Below are 13,398 nucleotides of genomic sequence, written 5' to 3' on the forward strand. Positions count from 1 at the left end.
ATTGGAGTGAGAGTAATCTTCCCATGTTGATCAGGGGAAGTAACTGTAACTCTCTCTCCCTCTCTCTCTCTCTCTCTCGCTCTCGCTTTCCGGATTCGCAAAGACCGTTATTAGCAGATGTTTCAATCAACAACAACAACAAGGAACTTAGTCGATAAATATCGACAGGGGGCCGATTAATGGTTTAAATGTGAAATGTGTGTATAATAATGTGTGTGGGTCTGAAATGAAGTTAGGTAGTAGCGGTTAACATTTGTTTTGAATAATTATTGGTATTTTGACAATGTGGGTAGCATGGAAATGTAAGCATTTGAATGTAAGTCTTAGGTACCATTGTACTCAGGAAGAGAGACCAGAGATAGGAGTAGGTTGCAATAGCTTTTGTGGTGTTTGAGTTTTGTTTTTGGAAAGATATTGTTAAAGAAAAAGAAGACAATTACAGTAATGCAATATCTATTGTGAAAACCAACGATTGTACAAAGAACATGTGAAGCAACATTACTGTCTATGATGGTGTGAAGAAAATTAGTTATGATTTATACTATTATTATTTAGACTTGAGACTGACAGTGTTGTGACGAGCGTTGGCTAATGGTAACGAGTACATATGTGTGTAGTTGTGGCCGTGTGTGTCAGTGTGTGTGTTTGCGCGTTGGTTTGGATTATGAGTGTAATTTGTAAAACAGATGTGACAGTAATAATGGAGTTCACATCAGTGAGGTTAGTTTGAAATGGAACACACGCACGTTTTTGAAAAAACATATGAAATTTTGAACCATGAGATCTTTATTAAATAATAAAATAATAAACTGAACATCAGCAAAACATCAAAGCAATTATTAATTTGGTTTGAAAAGCTTGACTTACTATGTTAAATAGTGGATTGAAGGCTGAAAACGTCATTTACAAATTACATCTGAGATAGGGAGGGCGGGTGGGGGAAGTGCTGAAAGTGTGGATGAGAATTAAAAAAAAATGCTGAGTGACAACAGGGAGGTTAAAGGCTGCCCTTTTCGTAGCGTTCATTAATTAATTCCTATTGTTAACATGTGCCAATAATGTTATAAAACTGTACCTAAGGGGACATAATAACGATTGGCTGTAGCTTTCGAACACAGAAAAAATTATTTCAGTATTGCAAAGTGGTTTTGATAGTGTCGAATGTAAACAGAACAGTCTCAAAGTGAAAGTGGATGTTTCCCGGAAATTGCGAAGTTAACAAGAATACCGGCAGAAAAGCGCGCTTTCCTGCTTAGCACAATACGCTGCCGCACTAATCTGGCGTGTCAATATCACTACGTTTTGGACGTGGAAGGTGAGCGATTTCCTTCCGCCCTCAGCTAATTCAAGAAATCACCCCCCTCCTAGGTATGTTGCGACCCATCTCGTCATCGGCGCTTTTCCGGAAATGACCTGCGCTTTGTTGGAATTCTAACAATGGCCGCCATTGTAGGAATTCCAACTTTGCGCTACGCGATTCTAGAAATGTATCGCGCGCATAGTGAGAATTCTGCTCTTTCTTAGAATGCAATGTAAAATGATACAAGGCATGATGGCCTATGTGATCAATGCTTGGTCTTGAAAAAGCAGATGCATTGTATAACGCTACTCTTGCCCAATATTTTCCTGCTTTCGGTTCGGCACTTAACAGACATGACTAGGACGTCAGCTGTAAAATATCAATGTCATAATTCCATGTTTAGACTTTATGAGCAGTATACAGCGTTCTCTGTGGTGACATTGCAACATTGCAGCCCCCCCCCCCCCCCCCCCTCTTAATACGAACCTCACACTGAACTTGCATGTTTATTCGGGATTTGCACTTTCCTAGTTTGCGGTGATTTTTGATGCAGTGTGAAGCATGTGTCGATTGTTCAAATGTTTAAGTGAATGTTGTCAACGTGTGGACTAAAGCTACCAACCGGAAGATGAAGAATGATGTATTGGTCTTCCCTATTCGCTAGATTGGTGCTGAGGGGCTGAACTCCGTAAGTCACAACTGTCCACAGTACTCCCATGATTTTGAATTCACCATTTTTTGCTCTCTTAAAATCTAAGAAGATCAAGCGGTCGTTCAGCAATGAGTTTGTGAATTCAGTTACTTCTCTTTATTGTTACAAGACCCAACACAGGGTCTGTTATTTTATGAAAACAAATTGCAACACAAATTGATTCTTCCTCCTCCTCCATCTCAACAATATGGCGCCAAGAGTCCCGAGTGCCAACGCGAGGCTTCGACTGCCGAGTGATTCCGAACGATTCCGAGATTCCGCGGAAATGACGTCACTGACGTGGATATAGCATGGGGGACTAGAGGCACGGACCCGTGGATATAGTCACTACCATTACAAAAAGCAAAAACACTTTTGATAACTTCGGCGGGTTGTAACAACACAGTTCAACGACCCATCCCACTCGTCCAAAACGCACCAATTTTACGTAATTTTTAACGTTTCAGATCTTACATTTTACAACAACAAAAACACAACAAGAGTGTTCCGATTACAAAAAGCAAAAACACTTTTGATAACTTCGGCGGGTTGTAACAACACAGTTCAACGACCCATCCCACTCGACCAAAACGCACCAATTTTACGTAATTTTTAACGTTTCAGATCTTACATTAATTTTTACAACAACAAAAACACAACAAGAGTGTTCCGATATAACTTCAGTTTCACTGGTAACTATCGATTGTAATATTTGTTTACTCAGTCTTAACTGATTATATATTAAACTCACAGTCTCTCGACTCTGGGCTGCAGAGACAGCATTACGTCCCTTTATTGAGTAGGCTCTTGTCACTGCATGGTAATCTAGGCTCTTGAAACGTAATGTGCAAGTCTGTGCGCTATATTGACGTGATTGATTGTTGCAAAATGTTGATTCAAATTAAAGATGATTTCAGCCTGTTGTAACAAACTAACACTCTACTCTGAGAAAAAAACAATCATTGTGTTCAAAATAGATCGAGACAGCAACTGCATGCGCTGAGTGTCACTGAGATAATTGTTACACAGTGTACCCCCACACCCCCAATTCAAGACTTCCCCTGTATAAGACGTTGCTTTTTCATATACCTTATTCATGACCTGTGAAAATGATATATTTTTTTTTTTTTTTGCCAGTCGAAGGGTTGCCATTTCTAGAACGAGGCAGCTCGTTTCCGGAAATGCGGCGCTTTGTTGAAAGTCAAATGAGGTTTCGGGAAATCCCGATTATTCCAACTCTGCCCCGGATTCTTACTTTGCGCCCAACAGGTACACGTGCACTCAAGTTAACCTCTGCTTTGACCTGTGTGCCAAGAGTCAGATGAGAGAGAGAGAAAGCGAGAGAGAGAGAGAGAGAGACACACACACACACACACTGTCACACACACACACACACACACACACATAGACAGAGACAGACATAGAAAGACAGAAGCGGAGAGACTCAGAGGGAGACACAGACAAAGACATACATACAGAGAGAGAGAGAGAGAGAGAGAGAGAGAGAAAGAGAGAGAGAGAGAAAGAGAGAGAGAGAGAGAGAGAGAGAGAGAGAGAGAGAGAGAGAGAGAGAGAGAGAGAGAGAGAGAGAAAATGTAACTGATCTCGTGAGAACGGTTGAGGCCTTGCAAGGTTTTGACGGCAACAATAATTATTGTAGTTCTCTAAGACTTTATTTCTGTTTGATTTGTAATATGTTGGGAAGACATATTTATCAATTGATCAACAAAATACAACATAATACAAAACGACACAACATTGTTAAAATCATTATTGGCCAACATTGAACGTTTACGAAGGCCTCAATCTTCCCGCGCCGTAGACCAGATTAATAGGTGCTTGATTTTGGTATTTTACATTAAACCTTTCTTGGGGTTCATGGTCATGGCAACAGCCATATTAATATCATATGATGTATAATTTTATATTTCAGCATATGTGAATTACATGTCATCATACCAAACTGTCATACATTTGTATTCCTACATTATTCTGATTGATCACAACCAAACCTACTATCATTGGACACATCCAAATGCAAGCGCCTGTTTTTGACAACTTTTAGATCAGTGCAACTTGCTTGGATCTCTTGTTTGGTCTGTAGGTAAAATGTACAATGTATTTTCTGATTTGTGCACAAAAGCTTTTTTTTTCTTTTTTTTTTTTAACATAACAATGTTTAATGTCACTGTATGTTTCAAAGACCATGGTCACATTTGTAAAACAAATGTTAAATTAGAAAATAAATAACATTTTGGTTCATGATTTTTCCTACACCTGTGCTGAAAATAAGACATAAAAATGTTGGTATATAAAACACTCAAATGCTGAGTAGTATGAATGGTTTGAGTTTGTTGCGGTTAACCCTGCACAGTTCGGCCTATGATGTTTTTGTTGAACAATTTTGCCGTCACACCTCCCATAGGGTGACGTATTTCACAACTTCCTGTGTTACACAAACTCAGTGATGACCAATTTTGCCTCCACCCCTCCCATAGGGTGACGGATTTCACAACTTTCTACTGATGAACAATGTTGCCTTCACCCCTCCCATAGGGTGACGGATATCACAACTTCCTGTGTACACAAACTGATGACGTATTTCACAACAAAATGGCGCTGCCCATGGTCAACCTCCAAACTATCCGTATAAATGGGGGCCTCCTGGCCCCCATAACAACAAAAAACACACTCACTCACAAAGTATGTGTGTGTGTGTGTGTGTGTGTGTGTGTGTGTGTGTGTGTGTGTGTGTGTGTGTGTGTGAGTGTTTGTTTCAGTCTGTCTGTCTGTCTCAGTGTCTGTCTAAGTGTCTCTTTCTGTCTCTCTGTAGCAGTTTTCACTTTTCTCTCCGACGGTCTTCTTTACGTGAAAGTTGATATTTTAATTTTAAATTTTTTAAAATTTTATTTGTTTCTTTAGATTTATTGTGTGTCATATAATCTTCTCATCGAACCAAAACAAATAAATATGATGCATATCTGACATTACGGTCTGAGACGTATATAGGCTTACACGTTGTATCATGTTATTCTGGAGTACGGTGGGCTTTTTACAATGATTCGTTAAGACCATCTCTACATGTCCATATTAGGCGGCCAGGGTCCTTATATGGACCAGATGTGACTTTTTTGTATTCAATTTTTGCTAAATGCTAATCAAAGAAAATTCGCTCTTATTAGGCATGACGATTTACTGAGGAGAAAACAACTACCAACCACAAAATGTAACTTATTCGGAAGAACACAAACTAGTTATCAGCAAGACAACAATATTTGGCGACCTTCCCCTGTACCTGTCCGGAAAAAAAGAAGAAAAAAAAAGTTTGAACTTCTATAACTGAACGCGGCTTTTGATCACACCCTTAGGCAAATGCATCTCTTAAGACATCGAGATTTTATTGGGTTCGCAGTATTATAATTACAATGAGCAATCATTCTTCTGTTACTGCGAGAGAGTGATCGAGCCGCTGGGGGTGTGCGGCTATCAGAATGAATTGAATTAACGTGGCAGAAATAATCTTTTCGAGCAAACAACATCTTGTTGTTGTGAAACGATGTCTTTTGCTGGGGTCGTCTAACAAGCCATTAATCTCAAGGATCTTGGATTCGGCAAGGCTATAATTGCTCGCAATTATCAATCATCCCTGAATCGGCCAACACGAAAGATGAGCGTGCGCGAATCGAAATGACCTGAAGCGAAACTGATGAGAAATTGGCACAATTGCGCGTACGAAATGTTGGTGTTGAGACAATGGTTTTTGCTGAGGTAGTCGACAGCAGTTCAAACAACCAGAGGAACACTTTAAGTACGGGTTTGAGTGGCGAAGAAACTACCGTCCCTGCTGAGAATATTTTTGAAGACCAGACTGAGTAATGCAAGATTTTTCAAATCTGGTATGCAAGAAGAAACGAGTCAATTGCACTATCAGTCCTTGGACATGTCGAGCGGGTGAGATTCTCTGTTGTTTCATTGTCGTCGTTGTCGTCGTCGTTGTTGTTGTTATTGTTGTTGTTGTTGTTTTTAATAATTATATTCCTTCTGGTCAGCATGTACATCAGCACAAACCTGACCAGACTTGTCACGTGACTGATGACCATTCTGATAATCCTCGCTCCACGGCTATCGCCAGTTGTCTGAGCCGAACTCATTTTGACCTGAGGTCAGGATGACGTGATGACATCATCGCTCCACGAAGGTCAACAGCCTGGCTGCTCCCTGTGCAGAGTGTTGCATTTTGGACGTACATTTTGTATTCATTTTGTGAGAGACACATGTGTCAATCTGGGAAATCAATTCATAACAAAATATCCTCCCAGGCTGTCAAAGTATATTATAAGATGTTTGATGGGTTCTTGACAGACCAGCGTTTTTGTCGGTCCGAGGGGGAGCATATCGTCTTTTGTTTCATATTTATTGACCAAGGCCGAAGGCCACGGTCAATAAATATGAAACAAAAGTCGATATGCCCCCCGAGGACCGACAAAAAAGCTGGTCTGACAACAAACCACGAAACATCGTTTTTGTCATCATTTTGGTAGTGAGAAAATAAGTGCACAATCAACACAGGGAGCCATGCTTTGAAACACGGGTTCCGTTTTGATAACCACACGAGTTCCGTTTTGATAACCACTGGCAATCAAAGCTGTTGTGTGAAAGCAACTTTCTGTGTTTTTGAGTTCATAACATGTTGGGATGAATATGTCAGGTTTGAGGATGCACAGTTCTGTAGGTTCATCTCGGTATCCCACCCCCTCGGCTTTCAGTTGTAAATATTAAGCTTAGTGATCGAATGTGGAAGCTACGTTGGGTCAAAGGTCACAGAAGATTTGCGTCGTGCAGCGAAGGAAAGAATCGCGATCTTGTTTCCGACTCAGTGCCACTTTGTTTTTCATTAGACCTGTCATTCTGCTTGCTCGGCTTTGTTAGATGTTTGCATATCTTGTTTCTATTTTCTTTGCTTTTATTAGTATTTCTTATTTGCGCTTCGTTTATCGATACAACGTCTTGTGCACGGGTCAAAATTTGTGTGTCAGGGGTCAATTGGTTTGACTTGAACTTGACGTTCGTGTTTCTCTCTCTCTCTCTCTCTCTCTCTCTCTTTTCTCTCTCTCTCTCTTTCTCTCCCTCTCTTTCTCCCTCCCCCCTCGCTCTCTCTTTCTCCCTCCCCTCTCTCTCTCTTTTCCCTCTCTCAACGTTGTCTCTCTCCCGGCCTCTCTCTCCCGGCCTCTCTCTCCCGGCCTCTCTCTCTCCCGGCCTCTCTCTCACTCTCTCTCTCTCTTTCTCCCTCCCCCCTCCCTCTCTCTTTTCCCTCTCTCAACGCTGTCTCTCTCCCGGCCTCTCTCTCCCGGCCTCTCTCTCTCTCTCTCTGTTCCCTCTCTCACTCTCTCTCTACTCCCCCTCTCTCTCTCAGACTCTCGTCTCTGTCTCACCCTCAATCACACCTCCCGCTTTCACCACCATCCCCCCCCCCCCCCCCGTACAAACACACAGACAAGTAGACAGATGTGCAAAACCAGAATCTTCAATCTTTCATTGTTGTATCCAACTGAGAGCTCATGCTTTTCCACACAGACCTTCCCGTGTCTGTTCACCCTCTCACACCAGGCTTTTACATGGATACCTCTATTCTGTTACTTGGTCACATACCAAGACTCAACAGTCTGTATGCTTTTTGTGCAGCATGTTTATTTGTATTCTTTATTTTCTTTAAAACTAAAAGCAACTATCGTGTCAATCTGCGACATTACTTTACAGTCAGGATGGTGATGGTTGGTAAATGTCCTGGTGAAGGGATTGTCTGGTCTATCTAGAACCCCTCGCAAGATATGAGATGGTCAGTATAACAGTCTTTACGGGAAGGACGGTGCTTTTAATCCATCAGGCGATCATCCAGCAGAGGTCCAGCGGCCGGAGAATTATGCTGTCCGAGCTGTATCCCCCACCGTTACCTCTTGGCCTTGATGGGCTGCGCTGGTCTTCTCCTCACTGTGGGAACGCGGGCTCTCTTCGCTCTGGTCCTTACACACGTCACGGCCGGCAACGTCACTGTTGCGGACAATGACGTCATATTCTCTGACGTAGGTTATGTCTGTTGCGGTTTTGTTGTTGGTTGCATGGTGGATGTTTTTGTTTTCCTTGGGTGGTGGTAATGCATGTTATTTGTGTGTGTGTGTGTGTGTGTGTGTGTGTGTGTGTGTGTGTGTGTGTGTGTGTGTGTGTGTGTGTGTGTGTGTGTGTGTGTGTGTGTTTAATGTATACACAAAGAGAGGAAGAATGTGCTTGAGAGCAAGGTGATTTCTAACGTTTAGATGAAGGCAAAAAGTACAACATAATTATGATACGTTATTTATATTTGTTGATCAAAATATGACGTTTTACACAAATCAAGACACCACTTGTACTACGAAAACACGCAAACGGTCGACTTGAACAATCACTTTCGAGATCCGTGTTCAATGTCATATTCTGGTCCAGCAAGCAAATAGCATTGCATGTATATCCATGTACTTTTGATACGAATTCATCAAATCATTGGTTCAATCGTCACTTGTATACATGTATGTCTTTTAACAATGAACGCTGTAGGTGTTAGCTTGTTATTTATACCTAAATGATTTGACATAAATTATCATCTCATATCTGGCCACATTTTACATGGGAGCTGACCATCGGTCTACATAGACACATACACAAGATGAGCAGCCCGATCGCTTTCAATGCAGAGTTGGACTTTTTGGATGACTTGATTTCTTTAAAAGAAAACAAAAACGCTAGTGGATGATTGAACAAAACAACGTCCAAACCAAGTATATGACTTCATAAGAACAAGGTTTCGGTTGTCACTGAGAAAGCTGTAAATTTAAACGCACTTTTACAAGAATGTTAAGGCCAAAAAAAGACCGCCCATTCACGTGCATTTGCATTTCGTATAGATCTCGGTCACATCACGAGATCGAAGCGTCATTCTTTTTTCTGCATTTGATTAACTCTCTTCATTTTTCCTGAAGGCATAATTATTTGCATTAGCTGCTGTCACAAGCCTATCATCTACGTATATTTTACACCTCCGTTCATCCATGGTTTCGAGTGGTATCTCGTCTAGACAGGGTCAAAGAATATGACGACGGCTGTTTGGTTTAAACACAATTTTATCTATATCTATATACGGCTTGTGTGTGTCTGTCTGTCTGTCTGTGTGTTCGCGATTCACGGCAAAAGTTCTCGATGGATCTGCTTCAAATTTGGTGGGCATATGCAGGTAGACCCCGGACACAATCGTGGAAAATTTTGAACACGTGCGTGCTCTCAGCGCGCAACGCTGAACCGAGTTTGGTTTTTCTGTACATCCATTCCCAGTAACTCTTCCTTATCTTCTCCAGTGTTTTGCGCGTTTATCTCCCTTCCTTCGTACGGTGCGCCGGCAAAGCCGGCGTACACCCGGCAAAGCCGGGTATTCGGCTCTACTTCTTCCCGGCGAAGCCGTACCCGGCGAAGCGGGTATTCATCTAGTTCAAAATACATGACATGAAACAATTGACAAAAATGCAGCTAGGACACGAACTCAAGCAGATGCTTATTTGACGTGACCATAACAATGCTAAGTTACATAAGTGTTCATGATGGTGGACAACACAATTATTAACCAGAAGAACAAGATGTAGGAGGGGGGTATGGGTAACTTAATCAAAACAGGAGGATTTACAGAGAAAAAAAATAAATAAAAAAATAAAAGAAAAAAATAAAGAAAAAAATAAGGTGAGACTATGAATGAAGCGCGTGGGACGAGAACATCGATGCTGAGACATGCAATAAGTAAGTTCAGATAAATGTACATTTTCATGGAGAGGGCAGCATAATTCGTTACGAATGTATGGAAGAAAACAACCACACACACACACACACACACACACACACACACACACACACACACACACACACACACACAAAAGAGAACAGCAAAACAAAAACAAAAACTCAATGATAATTATTACTTATGTTAAATGTGTAATTGATGCAACAACACTGAGAGGCGGGTTTACGTTCTCCTGCACACAGACATACACAATACCAGTACGTGGGCTAATCCTTCAAGTTAGTCGACCAGATTTAGCAATAAAGGATTGGACCGACTCGAAAATCAATGTATTTATACGAAATGAATGTTGCTCGCTGCCTCTTAATAATTTTTCCACGTGTCCAAAATTGGCAGGCAGTGAGTTAATTGTGGACATACGAGCATTTTCAAACAACGTGCAGTATAACAAGTAATGTTCAGCTGTTTCGTTTCGGTTACCGCACGCACACTGTGGGTTATCTTTTAAATGGCGTTTGCATACATCGGAATTAAGGTTCTGCTGTGTTGTATTTCTACCTGTCTTTTTCCAAAATAATAATAAACTGGCACATAATGATGAGGACTTTGTAAATAATGCTTAAACTCGCTAATTGAGTTTGTGGTTTTAACCACATCAGGCAGATCATTCCATAACATTGTAGTCGAAGGAACGAAGGATGTTCGGAAGATTTCTGTCCTGTGAGCTGGTACAAATCTTTCAAGTGGTCGTCTTCTGTGATAAGGATTTAAGGATGAAACTAGTAGTGGCAAAAGGTCAACTAAATATAGGGGACATTTACCATGAACCATTTTATGATATAAAATCAATTTATGTTGTCTTCGGCGTTCCTTTTGACTACAAAATCCGCTTTCTTTGTAAATCTTACCATGACTAGTTCTCCGCACACCGCCAATTATAATACGTAAAGCTTCAAGGTGTAGTTTTTCCAAGGTATTCGACAGGGCTTCGGTACAATTATCCCATAAAACATCAACATGGTCAAAATGTGGCAAAATAAAGGATTTGTACATTATTTCCAAACTTTTTCTGCATAACTTATACTTATAATGCCCTAAACAATTAATCAACAAAGTGGTCTTTTTCACAATATTTCTGACTTGAGCGTCCCATTTACGGTCATTTTGCAAAATAATACCGAGGTGCTTGTGTTCCTTTGTGTCTTCCAAAACAATTCCATTGAAAAATAACGGGTCAAATTGGCTTAAGTCACGTTTTATATTCAGCAATTTGGTTTTGGTTTCATTAAATGTGACTTTCCAACGTGCTGCCCAACAACTAATTTTATCGAGGTCTGTAATTAAAATTTCGGCACGTCTTACCGGATCATTCAATGCAAGTGACATGCTAGTATCATCAGCAAACAATTTAATAACAGACTCAATATCATTTACAATATCATTTATATAAATCAAAAACAACAAAGGGCCTAACACATAACCTTGAGGAACACCTGCTTGTATACCTTTCAGCTCTGACTTAGCTCCTTTAACGACAACTAATTGAACACGGTTTGCTAAGTAACTACAAAACCATGACAAAAGTCGACCTCGAACACCAATCGATTCCAATTTTACTAATAATCCTTTGTGCCAGACTTTGTCAAAAGCTTTCGACACATCAAAAAATACCGCCTGTGTTGTTAAACCGTTGTCGTAATTTAAACATACATCTATATAATTATACATACGACTTGTGTCTGTCTGTGTGTGTGTGTGTGTGTGTGTGTGTGTGTGTCCGCGATGCACGCCCAAGGTTCTCGATGGATCTGTTTCAAATTTGGTGGGCATATTCAGGTAGACCCCGGACACAACCTGCTCGATGAGATATTTCAACACGTGCTCTCAGCGCGCAGCGTTGAACCGATTTTGGTTTTTCTCTGGATCCATTCCCAGTAACTCTTCCTTATCTTCTCCAGTGTTTTCAGCGTTTATCTCCCTTCCTTCGTGTGGCGTCAATCCATATTCCCGTTTCTATTTTTAGAAGGTAACTGTCGACAACGCTCAATCCATATTCCCGTTATACTATTTTTACTCTTCTCCAGTGTTTTGCGCGTTTATCTCCCTTCCTTCGTGCGGTGCGCCGGCAGAGCCGGGTCCCCGGCGCAGCCGGGTATTCGGCTCGACTTCTTCCCGGCGAAGCCGTACCCGGCGAAGCGGGTATTCATCTAGTCAATATATATAGAGACAAGTTGACAAATCGTCGAGTCGCCGGGTATGAAACCTGACTGTGTAGGTGTGAGTATGTTGTTGGATTGTAAAAAGATATATAGGTGGCTATGAATACATCGTTCCAAAACTTTGCCAACGCAACTCAACAAGGAAATCGGACGATAATTATTACAAGTGTCCGCTGAACCTGACTTATAAATAGGCGTAACATTCGCAGTTTTCCAAATTTTAGGATATACTCCTTCCCTCAAACTTCTGTCAAACATATGAGTGAGTGGCTCCGAAATAACATCTATAGCTGCAATGAGAAGTCTGTTGTGGATCAAATCGGGACCAATGTCTTTTCTTTTATCAAGATTTTTAATTACATCTTTTACCTCGTTAACTGACAAAACAATATCACATAATTCGCAATCAAGAAACGGCACTTGAGGAACATCATCATCTGGGTCTTCAACATTGGAATTTTATAAAACAGTTATTAAAGGCGTTAGCTTTGTCTTGGCTTAGTTCATAAACTTCGCCGTTGTCACAGATAGGCGGAATTTCGTCACCATATAATCCTTTCTTCTTCATGAATGATTTCACTAACTTCCACCAATCTTTTGTACCAAACTGCGTTGAATCGGAAACGTTTGCGTCTAATTGAGAATAATATTCTAAAATCCGTTCTCTTTTCTTTGCTGTAACAAGGTTACGAGCCTGGCGATAACTCAACCAATCTTCCGGCTGTTTACTTGTTTTGGCTTTCAAGTGAATCTGATCACGTTGGTCTATTAACATTAAAATGTCAGGTGTAATCCAAGGTGCGTCGTTATAGGACGTATCGTTACTTCTTTTACTGGCATGCACTGTTTGGCTATGGCCATAAATAGTGCAGAAAAAATATGAACACTTTCGTCAAACACCTCCTTCATGAGAATGTCTTGCCAGTTAACCCGAGAGAGTGCTTCGCAAAAACCACCAACATTAAGTTTACTATAATTAAAGAGTGTTCTTTTATAGGAATTATTTTTATTCACAATTCTGTTTAATACAATGTGTGGTATACTATGATCGCTACAAATAGGTGGCAACACATTCACTTGTTTAACTAACTGAGGAGTCTGGGTGATGATAAGGTCAATACATGTACTAGTGGTAGCTGTTACACGCGTTGGCGTATTCACAAGTTGACAGAGCTGGTGCGCCTGTAAAATATTCAAAAAGTTCCGGGATGGAGAGTTCAGGAAGTCGACGTTGAAATCGCCTAAAATCACAAATCTCAATAATTGGTTATTCACTCGCCTTAAGCTTTCATCAATTAAATCCCAATAATGAGTATTAGCTCTAGGTGGGCGATAGAATGAGCCAATCAAAATGCTTTCATGGCTCAACTTT

General features: G+C 40.8%; 1 protein-coding gene across 1 annotated transcript in view; it reads left to right on the forward strand.

Annotated features, from left to right (window-relative positions):
* Positions 1-7,878: 7,878 nt before the first annotated feature.
* The window catches only part of LOC138981100 (vesicular glutamate transporter 1-like), a 46,446-nt gene continuing 40,926 nt past the window's right edge, over positions 7,879-13,398 (forward strand). The window contains exon 1 of the mRNA XM_070353934.1: positions 7,879-8,071. Coding sequence (XP_070210035.1) covers positions 7,955-8,071 — 117 coding nt within the window. The 5' untranslated portion in view covers positions 7,879-7,954. The remainder of the gene's footprint in view (positions 8,072-13,398) is intronic.

This window comes from Littorina saxatilis, linkage group LG12, assembly GCF_037325665.1.
Source record: "Littorina saxatilis isolate snail1 linkage group LG12, US_GU_Lsax_2.0, whole genome shotgun sequence".
Classification (NCBI taxonomy): domain Eukaryota; kingdom Metazoa; phylum Mollusca; class Gastropoda; order Littorinimorpha; family Littorinidae; genus Littorina; species Littorina saxatilis.